The 22,954-nt window shown below is 50.5% G+C and overlaps 1 protein-coding gene across 2 annotated transcripts in view; it reads right to left on the reverse strand.

Annotated features, from left to right (window-relative positions):
* RXRA (retinoid X receptor alpha) overlaps positions 1–22,497 on the reverse strand; it is a 56,427-nt gene extending 33,930 nt beyond the window's left edge. The window contains exons 1-3 of one of the 2 annotated variants that reach the window (XM_044268535.1): positions 22,363–22,497; positions 5,843–6,084; positions 716–866 (exon numbers count right to left, since the gene is read on the reverse strand). In XM_044268535.1, coding sequence (XP_044124470.1) covers positions 716–866; positions 5,843–6,028 — 337 coding nt within the window. In that variant the 5' untranslated portion in view covers positions 6,029–6,084; positions 22,363–22,497. The remainder of the gene's footprint in view (positions 1–715; positions 867–5,842; positions 6,085–22,362) is intronic. The other variant, XM_044268536.1, reaches the window with a different exon arrangement.
* Positions 22,498–22,954: the final 457 nt, after the last annotated feature.

Raw genomic sequence — 22,954 nt, forward strand, 5'->3', positions numbered from 1 at the left:
AGCCCCCGCCCTAGAGGGGCCCCTCTGCTGCACCCATGCCTACTCTGTGAGGACAATGTACATGAGGGGGTGTGACCCCGCCCTGGAGGGGCCCCTCTGCTGCGCCCATGCTTACTCTGTGAGGACAATGTACATGAGGGGGCCTGCCCCCGCCCTGGAGGGGCCCCTCTGCTGCACCCATGCCTACTCTGTGAGCACAAGGTACATGAGGGGGCGTGCCCCTGCCCTGGAGGGGCCCCTCTTCTGTATTGCTCACCCTCAGTACAGACATTGACTGGTTCCTGAGAAGCGAAGGCACAAAAACAGACTCCACAAACCAGACACGGCGGAGACAGACGTGTCAGGAAAGGTCCGGGCCGCTCTGCGCCACAATTCCCCGAGCTTCACACAACTTCCTTTTAAGATTTCATCAAACGTTACGAGATGAAGACGTCGGAGTTCACGCGCTGATCGGATCCTCACAGCAGGAGAGGCAGAAATGGTGGAAAGCCGCCAGATAGCAGACGACAACCCGCGAGCGGACAATCACGACTGACCTACCGTGAGGACACAAACCTTTCTGATCTGTGTTTTCACGACTCGAGGTTGTGAAGGCTGCGAATCTGGGCTCCGATCTGCTAATTAGATCCTCTCTGACCCTCTATTATTCCTGCTGTCACTTTGTACACCCGCCATCGCCCTGCGCTCTTCTTCCCAGCAATAGATGAATAGTTACCTGAAGATCTGTCCCCGCAGATGGCGCAGATGTGCTTGGTGAAGGCTGCCATAGCTCCCGAGGGGTGCATCGGCACTTTAAGGATGCCATTTATTCCAGGAGGCGGCTTGATATCCTCTGTGCTGCTGACCGAGTGCATGGGGGAATGGAGCTGAAAGCAGAGAGAGGAAGAGTCACAAATACCCTGCAGACATTCAGAGGTCTATTCTATACGGGCGCTACCCGTGGCATGTACAGGGTTAACTCATCATGTATATAATCTTACTGCGCTAGCAATATACAGCATCAGACCAGACCCGTGCCCCGCAGTCTGACCCCCCAGCACATACACATACATGCTATTACGGATCTTATAATGCTGCACTCACTCCGATTATTCGGCACTAATTCGCCTACAGTCCGAGAGGTCATACCGACCCGTCTTACAGTTAACCCCTTCCTGGCCTGAACCGGCTGATAACAGGGAGCAATAGACTTGACACATGGCAGGTGGAGTGCGACCTCCAGAGTAAATCGACATGCCTTGGGATGATATCCGGACCGCGGGACAAATTACTCTGCAGGTTTTTTTTGTGTGAACATGTCCTTAAAGGAGCTATCCCACGAAAAATATTCTACAGTTTTCAAATGAGCGCCTGGATCTGAATACCTATGTAATTGCCTATAATTAAAAATTCTGTATAGCCAGTGAGCTGTTAATGAAATCTATCTGCACAGCGCCCCCTGCTGTTTGTTCTTTTTCTTATTTCTTTGTCCTGTCACTGAGATGGCCGCACATGCTCAGTTCCATCCTTCAACTGCCTCCTGAGCTGTGATAGGGTGAGAACTGCAGCAGAAAAGACACGCCCCCTGAGCTGCTGCAGAAAAGACACGCCCCATGAGCTGTGATAGGGTGAGAACTTCAGCAGAAAAGACACACCCCATGAGCTGTGATAGGGTGAGAGCTGCAGCAGAAAAGACACACCCCATGAGCTGTGATAGGGTGAGAGCTGCAGCAGAAAAGACACACCCCATGAGCTGTGATAGGGTGAGAACTGCAGCAGAAAAGACACACCCCATGAGCTGTGATAGGGTGAGAACTGCAGCAAAAAAGACACGCCCCCTGAGCTGTGATAGGGTGAGAACTGCAGCTGAAAAGACACACCCCATGAGCTGTGATAGGGTGAAAACTGTAGTGGAAAAGACACGCCCCCTGAGCTACTGCAGAAAAGACATGCCCCCTGAGCTGCAGCGGAAAAGACACACCCCCCTGAGCTGTGATAGGGTAAGAACTGCAGCGGAAAAGACACACCCCATGAGCTGTGATAGGGTGAGAACTGCAGCGGAAAAGACACACCCCATGAGCTGTGATAGGGTGAGAACTGCAGCTGAAAAGACACACCCCATGAGCTGTGATAGGGTGAGAACTGCAGCGGAAAAGACACACCCCATGAGCTGTGATAGGGTGAGAACTGCAGCGGAAAAGACACGCCCCCTGAGCTGCAGCAGAAAAGACACGCCCCTTGATCAGTCAGCTTGATATAAATCTAGCAGAGCTATGAATGTGGAGATCTCCGGATTGGTGTGAGGTCCGGGCTGGTTCTACCTTTATTAGAGGGTGTCATGTTCTATATAAAGTCTGATTCTCATTTTTGCATTAATCCTGGGGTTTCCATATGTTTGATATCTTTAGAATAGACTCTCACTCGCGACACCCCACACATGAGCCGGTGTACGGGGCGGCAGCGAGCGCCGCGTGCCTGTCATCGCTCTCACGGCACAGTGCCGTACATTCTGCTGTGGTTGGGCCTGGTACTGCAGCTCAGTCCCATTTACTGATTGCATCTGAAATACTAGGCACAGCCCCTATAATAGTCTGATCAGTGGGGCCCCGGGGGTCAGGCACCGGCCGATCTGATATTAAGCATCAGCCATCAATGCCAAACTACTGGAAACTCCTTTAAAGGGGCGTTCTCTTCTCATATACTGATGGTGTATGAGGGTCCGACGTCTGGGACCCCCACTGATCCAGAAGAGGTGAAGAGCCGGTGCACTGTGACGTGCTGTCCGCCCCCCCATCTTGCACGCTGCAGCAGTGATTAGCGCCATCTGTACAGAATGTAAAATCTACGGAAAGGGAACATAAAAAATAGCGCTGCGCTAGAAGGTGGCCCCAGCCCCCACCTGCAGAGCAGATATTTGGGGAGATCTTGGGCCCCCGCAGGGATCAGAGCGCTGCCCACCCCCGCCCCTCCTCACAGCGCTTCCTTATATATCAAACATTTTTAATTGCCTGAAGTATTTTATTACTCCACCTATAAAAATAAAAATGTCCCATAAGTATTTCTGCCGAGGCGGCTTGTTTACTGCGCCGCCATAAAGCCAACGTGAAGCCTCTGGGCGTAATAACTGGACGCGGCCGGATGTTCCTCGGCGGGAGATCTCGCAGCATATAAACTTTCACACCCTTGGAACGAAGAAAAGAAATGATGGAAAAAGCCGAGATGGGAGGCGGCGCGACACCCAAACTCACTGCCTAATCAGCCTGACCAGGAGCCGAGCAGGCGCGCGCCGCAACATCAAAAGCAGCGAGGGGGGGGGGGGGGGGCACAGGTCTGCACCGGGTCCTAAGTGGTTTTTATCTAAAGCCTAGGGAGATGATGAATCAAGACGGTGGGAGGATGGGAAGAACTGGGGACAGGGACACAGATATTGGGCTCAGCTATGATCAGTGACTCTGCAGTGTCCTAACTCCTCATCTGGATTCTGTCCATCCACCATGCTTTACACTGCAGTCCTACTTATTCAGATTAGCTCCCATCTCATCCGAGGCTCAGGATTCTGTTCTTTTTCCAGGAGTGGATTCTGCACTATAAAGCCACAAGTGGAGGCGGTTTTTGGAAAACCCATCCAAACGTATCTGAAAATTTCCACACCAACATGAGAGCATGCTGCGAGATTCCCATCAATACTGGGCCTATGGAAGGAGGAGACCCCCCCCCCCAGTGAACTCCAGTGGTGCAGGAGCGCGCTCAGTACCAGGCGGCTGCTCTGTGTGTAAAGTCATAGCTTGTGTTCTACTTGTTCATTCATGGAGTTGGGGAAGTGACATCCAGGCCGGGTCCAGACCGTAAGCTCCTATGTATTACAGCTTCTCCCCCGACGCGGCTGCAGCCGATTGGTTCATTTCCCACCTCTTCCTTGTAGATTGTAAGCTCCTGCACCATAGTATATGTTCCGCAGGAGATGCTGTATATAGCGGCTCTGCACCAGTATATCATGAAGCCAAACCAGTAATCTACAGAAGGCTCTGGTATCGAATGCAGCTCTGGAGAGACTTAACGCTAACCCCTCCACATTGTGAACAGGTAACATCAGACGTAAACTCCCTGAAGTGAGGGAGCGGTGAGCGGGCCCCAGAACGACGTCACCCTCAGGTGTTCCAGTAAGAGGGTGACATCAGCGGGGGGGAATGTTTACACATCCCGGCGAAACAAGCCCTGCAGTGTGCCCCATTACAGCCTCAGCGGGCGGCCTGCGGCCATCACACCAACCTGTCACCCGTCATCCAGAGGGGGCGCTGCACTACAACCGCTCCATCTGCATTAAGATTGTAATTCCAAAGCCTCTAATGAGAAGGCAGAGACTATATAATACCGTCATGTAGGGAGCAGTTAGCGGCTCGCGCAATGCGCATAAACTCCATACTTGGGCTACATTCAGGTGACCGTAAGTATTTTGCGCTCCACAAATTATGGATCCACAAAACGGATAATGGCCGTGTGCGTTCCGTATTTTGCAGAATGCACAGAGCCAGCTCTATATAGAAATGCCTATTCTTGTCCACGACTGCTCGACTTTTTTGCAGGGCCGCGGAACGGAACTACGGATGCGGACCGCACATGGTGAGCCGTCTGCATCCTTTGTGGCACCATTAAAATGAATAGCTCTGCACCCGTTCGGCAAAATTGCGGAACTAATGCAGACCCAGAAATACGGTCATGTGAATGAGCCCTAAGACTTCACTCTACATCTGTATCATGGGTTCCTGGTGTTCTATGCGCTTATTCTACTGAACTGTTCCTCTATACTACCCACTGGCGCACCTCAGCGTCTTCTACCGCCTCCGTGCTGTGGACGGACTCCTTGGCCTCTGGGAGGAGGCCGCCTCTACCTGAAGCCGAGCTACGCCACTTCTGATCCTCCTTCTCTCTGGCAGAGGGGCTCCTGTGATTGGCGATGGGCGCCCCTCCTGATTCCAGGAGGCCCAGGATGGCGTACGGTGGCTCCGGCCGCTGTGCTCTTCAGGGAGGGAGACATATGGCTGACAGATACACAACGGTCTTATTGGCTTCTACTTTGTAATCCCTTAAGACGGAGCCTGAGCCTTTCGCATCCTGCACGCTCCTTCCAAATCACCGTCATCACAGGAACTTCCAGGACGCAGAATCCTCGCCCCCGGCAATGCCAGGCACGGAGGGCTGTGCTGGGCAGATACGTAACGACATTTGTGGGATTTGAATTGTCGCCCTTTTTACCACTTCCTTCCCTCCGGGAATTTCCTGAGGATACACTTACAATATAGGGGTATATAAACCTGCGGTTGGGGGTCTTCTGCTGGAGTATACATAATGCATCTCTAAAGGCGCCCCCCCATGCTGCACTACAACTCCCATGCTCCTCAATACTTGTGCACTACAGCTTCTCTGGCAGCGGTAATACAGGATCCGAGCAGCCATCAGGAAAGGCTATTTCTGACTGCAGGTCGGATGTGGCGTTGCCCGGCAGGATGCTGCAGATTAGATGCCGCCCTGGGTTAGGTGCCAATGTCTGGGTGACAGGTGGCAGTCAGCTGCTGGTGCCCTGCTGCTTATTATAGTGTAAGCTCTTTACCTCTGGGGGGGGGCGGAGGGGATTTAGACATTTAGATAATCTTCTCATTAGTCGCCCCCCCTCCTCTGCTGGGGATGGGGGGGGGCAGGAAACGTCAAATCCCATGTTCATTAACCCCGTAACTAGATGGACATGTGATCGGTCCAGCATGTTCCTGGCAGGTCTATTGTCCCATGTCATCAGCCATTTCCCGCTGGGAAGAGATTGACCGCTATATACGTGTCTGCAATCTCCCCCCTCTACGGTAACACTCACCTGAGGATTGCCGGTGCCAAACCCCATGCCCGACATGGAGGGACCCAGAGGTGGGCTGATGACTGAGAAAGGTGGGCCCATGCCATTGATGGGAGAGCCGAGGGGCGAGTGGAGCTGGTTGGGGGAGCCCAATGACGAGCTGATCCCAGAACTGCTGAGGGATGGATGCAGCAGCGGCGCGCTCATAGAACCACGGATACTCGGAGAGTTCAGGGAGGTGGAATTAACCTGGGTGGAAAAATCTGTGGAGACAAAAAAGAAAAGAAAAATTAAAATCAACAAAAAGTGAACAGAAAACAATAATTCTGAGTCTAGGAAAACGTAAAAGGGTTTTCCGGGATTAGAAAAACATGGCGGCGGCGGCGGCACCTGTCCGCGGGTTGTGAATGGTGATGCCGTTCAGCCACAATGCCGAACACAACCTATAGACAGGTGTGGCGCTGCCAGGCTCTCCTAATCTCTATACGCAGAGGGGCGACTATTAAAGGGTCTGTGCGCTCCCTGCCCAGCGAATGTAGAGGAGGCAAAGTGCCGGAAACGTTCTGGCGCTCGGCCATTAATAAATCCCCAGAGAAATGACATCGAGCCGTGCACTTCACGTAACACATGTAACGTGTGTCATATGTAGAGACACGCTTTATTTCCCTGCTGCATGACATCATGGTACTGGGGCCCCCGCAGGTCGCGCTCTGCTGCTGGATATGTAGCAGGCAGCCCTTCTATACATGCTTCCATCAGTGCGTCATCGCCATGTAAAACCAGCGCAAATCACAAGGGTACGAGACGTCTCCATCAAACACATCATTAAATGACACAACATAGAGATGTACAGAACAGATGTTCTGCCGAGGAGGTGGCAAACGATGGCGGTGCACAGGAATAATACTGCTGCAGGGGCCACATCGAGGAGAGGCGACAATCACCGCCACGCAGCCTACACGTGGACACCTAAGACGCCCGTTCACACAGAGAAGAGTCCACAGCGGTCTTATCACCACGGCAGCATTATAAAGGACGAGCGGCGTACAATAGGACGGGGGAGAGTATTCAAGTAGCGCTGAAGGGCCCGGCCCCGCACTGGAGCTTAAATATAACACGGAGGAAATAGGATATCCACGTATTGTGTAACATTCATCCTCCACACATCGGGCCGAGAACTACTGACAGCGAAAGTCATTCGGAAGGAACTTCATGTTGTATTTTCGACCCCTGGAGTCAAAGTTTCATTTTCAATGACGACACTAAACACGTAACATGTCAATGGTAGCGCAATAAACCGCCAAGGGGCCATCAAAGCCCAAGACCACCTCTGTCCACCATGTATGAGGCCACATCTAAAAGTAATATACAAAACAGTCACTACAGAGCTGCACTCACTATTCTGCTGGTGCAGTCACTGTGTACATACATTACTTATCCTGTACTGATCCTGAGTTACATCCTGTATCATACTCCAGAGCTGCACTCACTATTCTGCTGGTGCAGTCACTGTGTACGTACATTACTTATCCTGTACTGATCCTGAGTTACATCCTGTATCATACTCCAGAGCTGCACTCACTATTCTGCTGGTGCAGTCACTGTGTACATACATTACTTATCCTGTACTGATCCTGAGTTACATCCTGTATCATACTCCAGAGCTGCACTCACTATTCTGCTGGTGCAGTCACTGTGTACACACATTACTTCTCCTGTACTGATCCTGAGTTACATCCTGTATTATACTCCAGAGCTGCACTCACTATTCTGCTGGTGCAGTCACTGTGTACATACATTACTGATCCTGTACTGATCCTGAGTTACATCCTGTATTATACTCCAGAGCTGCACTCACTATTCTGCTGGTGCAGTCACTGTGTACATACATTACTGATCCTGTACTGATCCTGAGTTACATCCTGTATTATACTCCAGAGCTGCACTCGCTATTCTGCTGCTGCAGTCACTGTGTACATACATTACTTATCCTGTACTGATCCTGAGTCACATCCTGTATTATACCCCAGAGCTGCACTCACTATTCTGCTGGTGCAGTCACTGTGTACATATATTACTTATCCTGTACTGATCCTGAGTCACATCCTGTATTATACCCCAGAGCTGCACTCACTATTCTGCTGGTGCAGTCACTGTGTACATACATTACTTATCCTGTACTGATCCTGAGTTACATCCTGTATTATACTCCAGAGCTGCACTCGCTATTCTGCTGCTGCAGTCACTGTGTACATACATTACTTATCCTGTACTGATCCTGAGTTACATCCTGTATTATACCCCAGAGCTGCACTCACTATTCTGCTGGTGCAGTCACTGTGTACATACATTACTTATCCTGTACTGATCCTGAGTTACATCCTGTATTATACTCCAGAGCTGCACTCACTATTCTGCTGGTGCAGTCACTGTGTACATACATTACTTATCCTGTACTGATCCTGAGTTACATCCTGCAGTATACTCCAGAGCTGCACTCACTATTCTGCTGGTGGAGTCACTGTGTACATACATTACTTATCCTGTACTGATCCTGAGTTACATCCTGTATTATACTCCAGAGCTGCACTCACTATTCTGCTGGTGCAGTCACTGTGTACATACATTACTTATCCTGTACTGATGCTGAGTTACATCCTGTATTATACTCCAGAGCTGCACTCACTATTCTGCTGGTGCAGTCACTGTGTACATACATTACTTATCCTGTACTGATCCTGAGTTACATCCTGTATTATACTCCAGAGCTGCACTCACTATTCTGCTGGTGCAGTCACTGTGTACATACATTACTTATCCTGTACTGATCCTGAGTCACATCCTGTATTATACCCCAGAGCTGCACTCACTATTCTGCTGGTGCAGTCACTGTGTACATACATTACTTATCCTGTACTGATCCTGAGTTACATCCTGTATTATACTCCAGAGCTGCACTCACTATTCTGCTGGTGCAGTCACTGTGTACATACATTACTTATCCTGTACTGATCCTGAGTTACATCCTGTATTATACTCCAGAGCTGCACTCGCTATTCTGCTGCTGCAGTTACTGTGTACATACATTACTTATCCTGTACTGATCCTGAGTTACATCCTGCAGTATACTCCAGAGCTGCACTCACTATTCTGCTGGTGGAGTCACTGTGTACATACATTACTTATCCTGTACTGATCCTGAGTTACATCCTGTATTATACTCCAGAGCTGCACTCACTATTCTGCTGGTGCAGTCACTGTGTACATACATTACTTATCCTGTACTGATCCTGAGTTACATCCTGTATTATACTCCAGAGCTGCACTCACTATTCTGCTGGTGCAGTCACTGTGTACATACATTACTTATCCTGTACTGATCCTGAGTTACATCCTGTATTATACTCCAGAGCTGCACTCACTATTCTGCTGGTGCAGTCACTGTGTACATACATTACTTATCCTGTACTGATCCTGAGTTACATCCTGTATTATACTCCAGAGCTGCACTCACTATTCTGCTGGTGCAGTCACTGTGTACATACATTACTTATCCTGTACTGATCCTGAGTTACATCCTGTATTATACTCCACAGCTGCACTCACTATTCTGCTGGTGCAGTCACTGTGTACATACATTACTTATCCTGTACTGATCCTGAGTTACAGCCTGTATTATACTCCAGAGCTGTACTCACTATTCTGCTGGTGCAGTCACTGTGTACATACATTACTTATCCTGTACTGATCCTGAGTTACATCCTGTATTATACTCCACAGCTGCACTCACTATTCTGCTGGTGCAGTCACTGTACATACATTACTTATCCTGTACTGATCCTGAGTTACATCCTGTATAATACCCCAGAGCTGCACTCACTATTCTGCTGGTGCAGTCACTGTGTACATACATTACTTATCCTGTACTGATCCTGAGTTACATCCTGTATTATACTCCAGAGCTGCACTCACTATTCTGCTGGTGCAGTCACTGTGTACATACATTACTTATCCTGTACTGATCCTGAGTTACATCCTGTATTATACTCCAGAGCTGCACTCACTATTCTGCTGGTGCAGGCACTGTGTACATACATTACTTATCCTGTACTGATCCTGAGTTACATCCTGTATTATACTCCAGAGCTGCACTCACTATTCTGCTGGTGCAGTCACTGTGTACATACATTGCTTATCCTGTACTGATCCTGAGGTACATCCTGTATTATACTCCAGAGCTGCACTCACTATTCTGCTGGTGCAGTCACTGTGTACATACATTACTTATCCTGTACTGATCCTGAGTTACATCCTGTATTATACTCCAGAGCTGCACTCACTATTCTGCTGGTGCAGTCACTGTACATACATTACTTATCCTGTACTGATCCCCCCCAAAAAGAAAAAAGAAAGAAAGCAACAATGTCCTTCCGTGAGTCCGATCTCCAGGTTTCTTACATTGCAGCTCTCAGGGCAGGGATCGGTGCTGCTGAGGCGTTTCGCTCGCAGAGGATTCCCCAGACTGGATGCTGTAGTGTGTGGGATATACAAGTTTTTAGCATCTGGTTATACACAAGAATGCTCCCATTTTCTGACAGCAAGCAGAGATTTTGAATACAGCGAGGAATAGAAGCCAATTCTAAATCCAGATGACCCCAGAAGCTCTGAGGCTGGGCCTCTGCCGTCCTGTAGCCACACCAGCAGTAACGTGTCGCGCCGTCCGTCATTAGGACCCTATAGGGCGATCTGTCTGCAGCGTACGGTAACCACATTAATTATACACAATCTTCTCACCACAAGTCGTTACACAAATGACTAATCCAATCTGACGGAACAATTTACACCGCACACTCATGAATAATGGAGGCGGCGCGCGCTCTTCTCCATCAACGTCCGATTATTTTACTCAGCGAGAATCTGCCCCGTACAGGATCCGTGTCGTGTGGGCGGAAGGGGTAACTAACAGGAGACGAAATACAGGGGCACCCGTGTGGTAAAAGGCATGGGTGCTGGAGGAGGGCGCGGACTAGATCATCGTTCTTACTATTGGGGAGCCTGCCTGCCGCCAACGCGCCTCCGTCTGCTCTCCATGTGGTGCCCCCTCTCTACACGCGCTGACAGCCTGGAGTCAGAGGGTCCCCGCGCCGTCCTTAATTCTCTAGGTGACAGACGCGTGGGCACCAATACATAGTCCTTAAACGTTAACCCTTCCTGCAGAGCGGCGTCTGAAGTCGGTACATTCTGTACATAAGAATACTGTGCAGTGCGAATATCCGTGCATCCTCCAGAAGACACCATGCTGCCCTATTACAACAGGCAAGGGTATGTAGACTTTTGCACCCAATTTTTCTTATAAAATGCTTTGATCCCTTTGTTCTGTATACAGCCCCAGTGTGGAGCTGTGCGTCTCCATGGTTACAGACTACAAACAAGCCCTGTGCAGTCGTGTCTCACTCCACGCTCTTGGTTTGGATGCCGGCCACCAATACAATCATTAACCCCCTCCAGGGTTATTACATTTAACCCCCCCATGACTCTTCGGGGATCAATACGCATATCAATGGAGGGGATTGAAGGTGTTAAAGCCTCGCCCGGTGGCATCGCTGCACGTGGGCAGATGGTTTCGTGTCTTCCAGCGAAATAAATTTTCGTGACATTTAGTCATCAGCATGTGCTAACCACAGATTTATAAAGGAAGGGACGTGACGCGAGAGCGTGGCAGAAAACAGGAAGTGTCAACGTAGGCAAACCTTACAACACGGATCTGTGACAACGACTGACGCCTGTGAAAGCCCCTGAACACATACAGCAAGGACTGACGGACAGGACGCGGAATATCCCGCAATCGCTGAGTAAGCAAAGCGCAGAGCAGAAGAGCAAGACTTATCCAAAGTGCGGTGTCCAGCTTCCAGCTCTCACTTTTCAGAGCTGCGGAATCTGCACTCTTTTCCTTTGCACCAGTCCTGATAATTTCCCCCCGATCGCTGCCTTAGACGCCATCTTGCACTTGCGCCAATCTTATGCTGTAGACCTTTGCCCACATAAGCCCTGAGATACTGATTTGCACTTTGCTGCATGGCCTCCATTATCGGTCATTATTCTACCTTCTGTTTGTTTGCATGACCCAGCGGCACAAATCCGATAAAGCAACGATGTGTGTTGCAAGAGGCGGTCGAGGGACACGTCCCGGCCTCCTTACTTCATCCCTAGTTGGCGTCGGTCAAGAATGTCCGGCTTCGGGAATTGCACTTCTCGTCAGCCGGGGTCTCAGCTTACTCCTGCAGAATGCTCTTGGATGTGCCGCCAACCCTCCCCACACAACTTTCCCTGGTGAAATCTTTTTGGCTGCTCGAAGCTGAACAGGATTCCAGTTGTGAGCAGAAAGTTAATGGATTATGAAGTATTGCAGAGCGATCCAGCGACGCTCTACAGTCTCCGAGGCTGAGACGCCCCCATACTGGTCTGTCCGTGAGATCACTGATAAACCGCCAGGAGAGCTATAGGCAGGTGGTCTGGAAACCATTATTGGTAGCAGGAGAAAAGCTACCGCCAACTTCACTATTTCTGCTGTGAGTAAAGGTTGTGCTGTAAGTTGGGGAGCGACGCTGCCCCCCTCAGAGAGGCACCGAGCAGTCCCGAATCCCCGCGTCTCGATAAAACGAGTCTTTATTGGTCACTTCTTAAAAAGATCCATAAAGTGCAAATTCATCTGCTACACTATGGTGCCACGATGACGTGCGTTCATCTGAAACGACTGGCACTTTATGGATCTGAAGCCACGCAGTGGCGGACTTCTCTCATCCGTGCGCCGTCACATTTTCCCGGGATTTGGATCTTGCAGAGGTTTTTAGTGCTGAGCTGTAGGACCTTCCCTCATCTCTGTATGAAGTTCATGGCAACCACATCAGCTCAATGGAAATGGTAGGCGTCGGGTGGCTTATGCGTAGAGGGACACGGCGACTTTCTTCACGTGACACTGATAATCGCGATACTACGTGTGATAGGATGCACGGAGACAACGGGCACAAAAAAAATCAATTTCTGGTCTGCAAATCACCAGCGGCTCTTCCAGTTGTCAGAGATTTCTTCTTTAGTGTGTAATGCAGGGTCGGCCACCTCCAGCTGTGGTGAAACTACAATTCCCAGCATGCACACTTGCTTGGCTGTTCATGGAACTACCATAGAGTTGCCAGGGGTTGCCGATCCATGGTCTAATGCAGGCATCTCAAACTGCGGCCCTCCAGCTGTTGTAAAACTACAGCTCCCACCATGCCCTGCTGTAGGCTGATACCTGTAGGCTGTCCGGGCATGCTGGGAGTTGTAGTTTTGCAACAGCTGGAGAGCCGCAGTTTGAGATGCCTGGTCTAATGGGTTTTGCACCAGAATTGTATCCTATTGGTCAGGCCCAAAATCCAGCCCAACCTCATGAATGCCTACAATGCAGCGCAGGAGCCGCAGGGTTTCCACGGATAGTCTGCAGGTTTCAGCCATTATAACTGAATAGGAAAATCTGCAGCTAATCAGGCGACTGAAAATATTTCCTAATAAAGCGGAGCGCACATTTCCTGAAATCTGCGGGGCCGGAATCTGTGCGAGGGGGCAACTGCTGGGCAATCCATTCTGGTAGCGCAGATATCAGGAAAATGGATGTGGAAACCCTACTGCACAGCTGGTTCCATACAGAAAAACCTCAGCTACTGCAGAACATCTTCCAAGTCCTGCCACATCCTGTTGTCTGCAGCTCCTGTGGAACTACAAGTCCCAGCATCCCCTGACAGTCTGCAGCTGGGACGCCATCATGTTCTTGAGTCATTCTCGTTGGTCGAGTTATTACTGATGCTGTTCAGCGGGTTCCTGACAACTCACACGGCCTCCATCGCAGCTCCTGTACAAGAAAGTGACAACCCGAGATCTGTAAGGCTACAGTGGTTGTCACCTGAGTGACCACCCGTGGAGGAGCCGTCATGGGGGTCTTCTCACCTGGAACATTGGTGCATTTCTAACTTATAGCGAGCTCCTCTCAGCAGCACAAAGAAGTTGCAATCACGGGCGGTGTTATTGTGGAGGTAATGAGGCAGCGTTTCCATAGAGACAGGCGAGCGGTTTCGAGACGCCTGTAGGAATGAACCTGTCTCGTTCCTGTACAGATATAATTCATAGGGACTCGCGGAGAGCCGCGTGCTGCTAACGAGGACCCCGAGATGTGCGCCAATATCCCAGGATTATCCCAAAAACGACAATAAACATTGTCCCTATTGTACATGTCCCGTCCCCAGTCACACGTCGCTGTGTACACCATGAGGAATGGAGCGTTCACAGCCGGGAATGTGGCTCCGGAAAACCATCCCGGGGTGAGGGGTCGTGATGAATAAGCCGGAGACCGGCGCTGTTGGGTAAACAGAGATGGGGAGAGCCGGCGTCCTGCGCAGTCCTGTGCGGTCTCTCCGTGAAAATATCAGTTACCGTCAAACGTCTGACACCAGAGAGCTGTCAACTGGTGGAAGTCACCCGCCGTGTGCCCCTGCCGCCCCCCAGACTGGGATCAGCTGGGAGATAGAAGTCACATATGAAGACCTCCTATATGGGGCACCCGGACTCGGATGGCGCCAGAATATTTATAACTGGAGATTGCAGAGCAAAGCGCAAAAGAGGGAAAATGGTGGCAATGTAGCGCACAACCTTCTGACAGCGCATGCGCTTCCACCACAAGAGACAAGCTATTAGGTAAGGAAGTAGCACGGGCTTCAGGAGGGCGACGTCTTCACCCCAGCTCCATATATATTTTGGGAATGTAGCTGTCCAGAGAGACTCTCATAAAGATTTGGTATCCTCTCTTCATGGCCGCTATGTATCGCCTGACGTCCATTTCCATCAGTAAGCCCATCTCCAGCACAGTATCCTCCAAACTACACAAGCAGAGCTGCAGTGACAAGCATGGGGGACAAAACAGCAGTCCAGGCCTCCGATCAGACTGGTAGATTTCACATCACACTCCAATACATAATAGAGCTGATGTTCCCTAAACAGGACCAAAGCCGACATTCACTTTCACAGCGCCAAAGATTTCACTACGGCGGACCGTCAGGTGTGACATCAAACACATCAATACGTTCCATAAAACCAAGCCACGGAGGACATTATAAATCCTGTGATCACATCGAATCAGGGTCCCTGTCTTTGCAGGGGTGACCTCCAGAACCATCTTCATACCAAAGTCCTGAATGCTATTAGAGGGGCGGCATTCTCAGTGGAGAAAATACCTTTTTCATTGGTTTTGTTTTGGCTACTCTGTGCTGCTAGGGGTGAGCTCTGAGAAGAATCAGTCTCCTTCCCCATCTGGCAGCGACAATGCATTCCCTCCTTACTTCCCCTGCAGCTATACTGCCATTTACTGTAGACACTCTGCGCCATCCCTGAGAATAGGATCAGAAAGCCATTTCTACAGGGAACAGAGGGTCGCTACGCAGAGACCCTGTCTGTGGGGACAGTGCCTGAGCACCTGTATCTGCCAGGTGCCTGAGCATGTGTGTACACCAGGTGGAGCCATATTATGTAACTACACCAGGTGGAGCTAATATATATATATATACACACACATGGCTTTATTGTAATATGCAATTAACTGAACACTAGGTGGAGTGGTTACTACATAAGTAAATTAACACCAGGTGGCGCTGTACTATGCAAACAATTGAACGTTAGGTAGTGCTGTACTATAGAAGTAATTGAACGTTAGGTGGCGTTGTACTATGCAAGTAATTGAACACAAGGTGGCGCTGTACTATAGAAGTAATTGAACGTTAGGTGGCGCTGTACTATGCAAGTAATTGAACACAAGGTGGCGCTGTACTATAGAAGTAATTGAACGTTAGGTGGCGCTGTACTATGCAAGTAATTGAACACAAGGTGGCGCTGTACTATAGAAGTAATTGAACACTAGGTGGCGCTGTACTATGTAGGTAGATGAACACAAGGTGGCGCTGCACTATGTAAGTAGATGAACACTGGATCTGCCGTAGATGCAGTAAACTGTGAATATCATTCATTTCTCATGAGATTTTATGGCGAGATCCCCCCTCTAACTGCTCAGTAAGATACTAGAGGGAAGGTGGAAAGGTGAGCACGGCCAGCAGAGGCGCAATAACATCATTAATGACATCTCAGCCGAGGAAGGAAAGTGACAGCTGGTGCCGATATTAATAAATGCAAATATACAGAACGCGAGGTTCGCTATGACATGCATCCATATGCTTCAATGAACGTCGTCAGACAATGAAACCTACTTATAGAGCAGATGATGGGCCTCACTGTGTATTAGGGGGGTGATGCTGAGGGGGAGACTGAGGCCAGGAGGTTGTAGAAATGCCAGGTGCAGTTCATTACATAAGAACAACCTCCCCAAATCTTAAGATATTCACAGTGACTTTTCAGACTATCAGCAATAAAGTAACTTGGACGGTGACTTCCGCATTGTATCCCAGTCTTTATGGATCAGGCACATTGTGTAATACGCTGTTTATTTGCGTTGCCCATGTCCTGTATTCAACTCCGCAGCCAAGAAAGGACACTGAGTCACGGGGAGCATGTCACACCGATCCAGCCCAGGATTTAAAGGGCCACTCAACCTAGCTTATAAAAGGTCAGCACAGAATAGCCAGTCACATACAGACGGTTCACAGTCCTACAGTCATCCGCTCCCCTGAAACTGGCTGATAACAGGGAGCAATAGACTGTATTCTCCTGTCCTACAGTCATCCTCTCCTCTGAAATGGCTGATAACAGGGAGCAATAGACTGTATTCTCCTGTCCTACAGTCATCCTCTCCCCTGAAATGGCTGATAACAGGGGGCAATAGACTGTATTCTCCTGTCCTACAGTCATCCTCTCCCCTGAAATGGCTGATAACAGGGGGCAATAGACTGTATTCTCCTGTCCTACAGTCATCCTCTCCCCTGAAATGGCTGATAACAGGGGGCAATAGACTGTATTCTCCTGTCCTACAGTCATCCTCTCCCTGAAATGGCTGATAACAGGGGGCAATAGACTGTATTCTCCTGTCCTACAGTCATCCTCTCCCCTGAAATGGCTGATAACAGGGGGCAATAGACTGTATTCTCCTGTCCTACAGTCATCCTCTCCTCTGAAATGGCTGATAACAGGGGGCAATAGACTGTATTCTCCTGTCCTACAGTCATCCTCTCCCCTGAAATGGCTGATAACAGGGGGCAATAGACTGTATTCTCCTGTCCTACAGTCATCCTCTCCCCTGAAATGGCTGATAACAGGGGGCAATAGACTGTATTCTCCTGTCCTACAGTCATCCTCTCCCCTGAAATGGCTGATAACAGGGGGCAATAGACTGTATTCTCCTGTCCTACAGTCATCCTCTCCCCTGAAATGGCTGATAACAGGGGGCAATAGACTGTATTCTCCTGTCCTACAGTCATCCTCTCCCCTGAAATGGCTGATAACAGGGGGCAATAGACTGTATTCTCCTGTCCTACAGTCATCCTCTCCCCTGAAATGGCTGATAACAGGGGGCAATAGACTGTATTCTCCTGTCCTACAGTCATCCTCTCCCCTGAAATGGCTGATAACAGGGGGCAATAGACTGTATTCTCCTGTCCTACAGTCATCCTCTCCCCTGAAATGGCTGATAACAGGGGGCAATAGACTGTATTCTCCTGTCCTACAGTCATCCTCTCCCCTGAAATGGCTGATAACAGGGGGCAATAGACTGTATTCTCCTGTCCTACAGTCATCCTCTCCCCTGAAATGGCTGATAACAGGGGGCAATAGACTGTATTCTCCTGTCCTACAGTCATCCTCTCCCCTGAAATGGCTGATAACAGGGGGCAATAGACTGTATTCTCCTGTCCTACAGTCATCCTCTCCCCTGAAATGGCTGATAACAGGGGGCAATAGACTGTATTCTCCTGTCCTACAGTCATCCTCTCCCCTGAAATGGCTGATAACAGGGGGCAATAGACTGTATTCTCCTGTCCTACAGTCATCCTCTCCCCTGAAATGGCTGATAACAGGGGGCAATAGACTGTATTCTCCTGTCCTACAGTCATCCTCTCCCTGAAATGGCTGATAACAGGGGGCAATAGACTGTATTCTCCTGTCCTACAGTCATCCTCTCCCCTGAAATGGCTGATAACAGGGGGCAATAGACTGTATTCTCCTGTCCTACAGTCATCCTCTCCCCTGAAATGGCTGATAACAGGGAGCAATAGACTGTATTCTCCTGTCCTACAGTCATCCTCTCCCCTGAAATGGCTGATAACAGGGGCAATAGACTGTATTCTCCTGTCCTACAGTCATCCTCTCCCCTGAAATGGCTGATAACAGGGGGCAATAGACTGTATTCTCCTGTCCTACAGTCATCCTCTCCTCCTGAAATGGCTGATAACAGGGGGCAATAGACTGTATTCTCCTGTCCTACAGTCATCCTCTCCCCTGAAATGGCTGATAACAGGGGGGCAATAGACTGTATTCTCCTGTCCTACAGTCATCCTCTCTCCTGAAATGGCTGATAACAGGGGGTAATAGACTGTATTCTCCTGTCCTACAGTCATCCTCTCCCTGACATGGATGATAACAGGTGGCAATAGACTGTATTCTCCTGTCCTACAGTCATCCTCTCCCTGACATGGATGATAACAGGGGGCAATAGACTGTATTCTCCTGTCCTACAGTCATCCTCTCCCCTGAAATGGCTGATAACAGGGAGCAATAGACTGTATTCTCCTGTCCTACAGTCATCCTCCCCCCTGAAATGGCTGATAACAGGGGGCAATAGACTGTATTCTCCTGTCCTACAGTCATCCTCTCCCCTGAAATGGCTGATAACAGGGGGCAATAGACTGTATTCTCCTGTCCTACAGTCATCCTCTCCCCTGAAATGGCTGATAACAGGGAGCAATAGACTGTATTCTCCTGTCCTACAGTCATCCTCTCTCCTGAAATGGCTGATAACAGGGGGCAATAGATTGTATTCTCCTGTCCTACAGTCATCCTCTCCCCTGAAATGGCTGATAACAGGGGGCAATAGACTGTATTCTCCTGTCCTACAGTCATCCTCTCCGCTGAAATGGCTGATAACAGGGGGCAATAGACATGAGAGCAGAGGATGCAATTGTCCTCAGAACTGATGCATGTTTTGGTGCTGGAGTCCAACATGTATGAACAGGGCCGTGTACTCCAGTTGTAGATATATCCGCCATACGGATAGTGGTCCGTAGTCGGCCATGTTGGAGCTTTCTTCCTCAGATTTGTGCCTCATATCCCCGGGACGTCAGAGTGCGATGCTGCTAATTTCCGTTAGGAGCTCTTCAGTTTCTTGTCCCTTTTCTCAGTGTGGGGAATAATCGCCGGCTGTGGGATCTGTAATTACCTCTTCTCGTGCAGAGTCTACGATGAACTCTGTGACTGAACGATTTCAGAGGAGCGACGCCGAGCGTAGAAGGTCCTGAAGGCAACACTGTCCTCGATGGCCACAATGTTGTATCGGAGCCGGAAGAAGACGCCCCGATCTGCCGAGCGTCCATTATCAGTGCTCAGAGACGCCCCAGGTGCCTATGTGCCCAGCGCAGACGCCTCACTGACTGGTGCCAGGCTGCCTTTCCCAGTTACTACATCACGTAATTGAGTCGCTATTTCCTTGAGATTTTGCTGCATTCGCGTTCGGGGCGGCACGTTCCCTTTAAAGCAAATAAATCTGCCAAGTAAGGTGGCGTCATGGTGGCCATTAGTGCTCTGCACCGTCCCTTGTGCATCACGTCTAATCACGCAGCGACCTCTCGACACCCGGCGCCCCCTCTACATTAGCAGGAGACGTACTAGGTGGGGATGAATGGCGATGTGTTTCCTCAAGGACACGCTCTATTGTGGCCGACAAAGGCCAGGACAAGTGGTAGCAACATCCGTATCGCAGTTGTGGTTTGTTCCCATGACAACACCCACCACCCGTAGGCACAATCTGTAGGTGCTGAGAGGGTTAATGATATACGCCTCTTAATTTTCATGGTTGCGAGTAACTATCTCCTTTAGCTAAAGAGACATCTCATCCATGAAAATGTAACTGGCTGAAGAGCTGACGCTCAGTGGTGCTGTGCCTCCATGTAAGAAGGAGGCCACAGCGATCGCAGGGCGGAGAGTTACCCAACTGCCTCGCCTCCTCCAGATGCCATGGAAATGGGAAACAATCCCCCAGACAGCAGCTGTCCAGGGAAGAGCTTGAGACTGCAGTACAAGTCAGTCCGTACAGGGGGCATGGCCGCTCGGAGCTCGCCCGCCGGCTGCTTTTAGCTCGGCTCCATTACAGCCGTGATCGGCGACTACCGTTTGCCTGCAGTGCCTTCTGGGAGTCTGTGGTAGTCTAAGACACACCCCCTGCCTCCTCATTGGATCAGGTTGCTGCTCTCTCCCTCCTCTGATTGGCTCCTGTGTGTGGTTCACCTGGATGTCCGGACAGCAGAGTCAGGGGGCGGGCACAAATCAGGGAGAGAATACACAGGACGGGCACGGCCGTGTGGACGGACCCCGAGAGAAGAAGATTATCAGCTCGTACACTGGGGGCAATCAGCCTGGAGGGCGCTTGTTATGGCGCCCCGGCTATTACTTGCTGGTTGTTGCAATCTTGTTATGGCTGTCCCCCCGCCCGCTAGTTACATACTTGTCACGCCCCCCCCCCCCCCCCGTTGTTATATACTTGTTACGCACCCAACACCCCCCTCCCCCATTACATACTTGTTATGGCGCCCCCCACAGTTACATACTTGTTATGGCGCCCCCCACAGTTACATACTTGTTATGGCGCCCCCCACAGTTACATACTTGTTATGGCGCCCCCCACAGTTACATACTTGTTATGGCGCCCCCCACAGTTACATACTTGTTATGGCGCCCCCCACAGTTACATACTTGTTATGGCGCCCCCCACAGTTACATACTTGTTATGGCGCCCCCCACAGTTACATACTTATGGCGCCCCCCACAGTTACATACTTGTTATGGCGCCCCCCACAGTTACATACTTGTTATGGCGCCCCCCACAGTTACATACCTGTTATGGCGCCCCCACTGCTACATATCTGTTATGGCGCCCCCCCCCCCCCCCCCCCCGTTACATACTTGTTATGGCCCCCCCCTGTTACATACCTGTTATGGCGCCCCCACAGTTACATACTTGTTATGGCGCCCCCCCCCAGTTACATACTTGTTATGGCGCCCCCCCCCGTTACATACTTGTTATGGCGCCCCCCCCGTTACATACTTGTTATGGCGCCCCCCCCCCCCCCCGTTACATACTTGTTATGGCACCCCCCGTTACATACTTGTTATGGCGCCCCCCCCGTTACATACTTGTTATGGCACCCCCCACTGTTACATACTTGTTATGCCACCTCTTGCTGTTCCATTTAATCACTCTTAGAGCGTCCACCTAATATGTCCAGTGTGGTGGTCGCACATGGATCCTCTTGTACACAGGCGGTGAAGCAATTCCTGCTATTGTTTGCACCTAGCCAGTAAGATCAGTGCACTACAAGGCGGCTTTTTCTCACCAGTAATGGGCACATGAGGTGGACTGAGGGGGAATCAAATGAGGCAAACCGCAATATCTAGACAAAGGAGCAATCCAAAACTTATTTAAATCAGATATAACGGTGGGACCTGATCTGTGTCCCCCCCCAGTGACTGTGCGCATGACCTGCACGTGGCTACATACCCGGAAGCAAACACAGCACAGGAGCTGTAACCAGACGGCAATCACTTCTACACCGTTCTGCATCACTCATTACACCCGCATGTACGGTCCAAGGTATTCGCCTGAACTATCTGGTCACCGGAGGTACAGGGGTGGAGAGGAGGCACGTCTGGTACTTCTGCATGTTTTTGGTTTCCCTACAGATAAGTGGCGCCAGAAGCTTTCAGCAGCCGCTCATCTCCTCCGATCTGTGGACACTGATAGCATTAATAATTCTATATCAATGATATACGAAGGACGTTGAGCGGCCATTTACAAACCCCTCCCCACTAGTCGAGACCTAACACTGCTGCTCTACTTATAGGCAACCGCAAGCTGTGGAGGAACTACAAGTCTCAGCATGGTGCAGCATGTATCAATGTGACTTCACAATACAAATGTATCCATCAGCAGAGGTGTGATACATTGTGGCAAGTTTATCCTGGATACATTGTTGCTGGGATCTTCGCTGGATGTGGTGACCATGTGACAACGACAGGCCAATGGGGTCTGCACCCAGAGCAGCACCTCAGATGAGGACTGGCTGCTGTGGAACTACAAAGCTCAGCATGCTGGGACGTGTAGTTGTGTAAAGAGACCGAATACTAGGGGGCGCCTGTTACCTTGTGCATCCTGGGCTCATTCTCTGCTATTAACCCCCCCCATACTGGGCTGCATTACATTCCTCACCTGTCAGTAAGAAGTGCTGAAAGTTCCTGACGCTGTCCCAGCTCTGTCCAGCGCCCCCCTCCCCCTAGTGCCACGTCTAGGAGCAGATCACAGGACTTACCCAGGGTCACCCAGGGGTGCAGGCTCTGGAGATCTAAAGCTGCCTGGAGGTATGAGCTGCTGTCTGACCCGGGTAAATTCCAGCAGGCAGGGGTTAAACAACGGCTGATGCCTTTATAGTGAGCGCTGCTCCTGCAGGAGATGTGACAAGAGGAATCAAACAAGTTCCCAGCCAAGCCCCGACAGGGACCTCCCACACGCCGAACATCTGCAGATTAAAGGAGAGCTCTGCCCCCTGCAAGCACAGGGGCCGCCACCACTGCACCCCCAAACAGCAGCCGGCTAACCCCTTCACTGCAGCCGGCTAACCCCTCCACTGCCACCACTGCAGCCGGCTAACCCCTCCACTGCCACCACTGCAGCCGGCTAACCCCTCCACTGCCACCACTGCAGCCGGCTAACCCCTCCACTGCCACCACTGCAGCCGGCTAACCCCTCCACTGCCACCACTGCAGCCGGCTAACCCCTCCACTGCAGCCGGCTAACCCCTTCACTGCAGCCGGCTAACCCCTCCACTGCCACCACTGCAGCCGGCTAACCCCTCCACTGCCACCACTGCAGCCGGCTAACCCCTTCACTGCAGCCGGCTAACC

Source organism: Bufo gargarizans, chromosome 9 (assembly GCF_014858855.1).
Source record: "Bufo gargarizans isolate SCDJY-AF-19 chromosome 9, ASM1485885v1, whole genome shotgun sequence".
Lineage (NCBI taxonomy): Eukaryota > Metazoa > Chordata > Amphibia > Anura > Bufonidae > Bufo > Bufo gargarizans.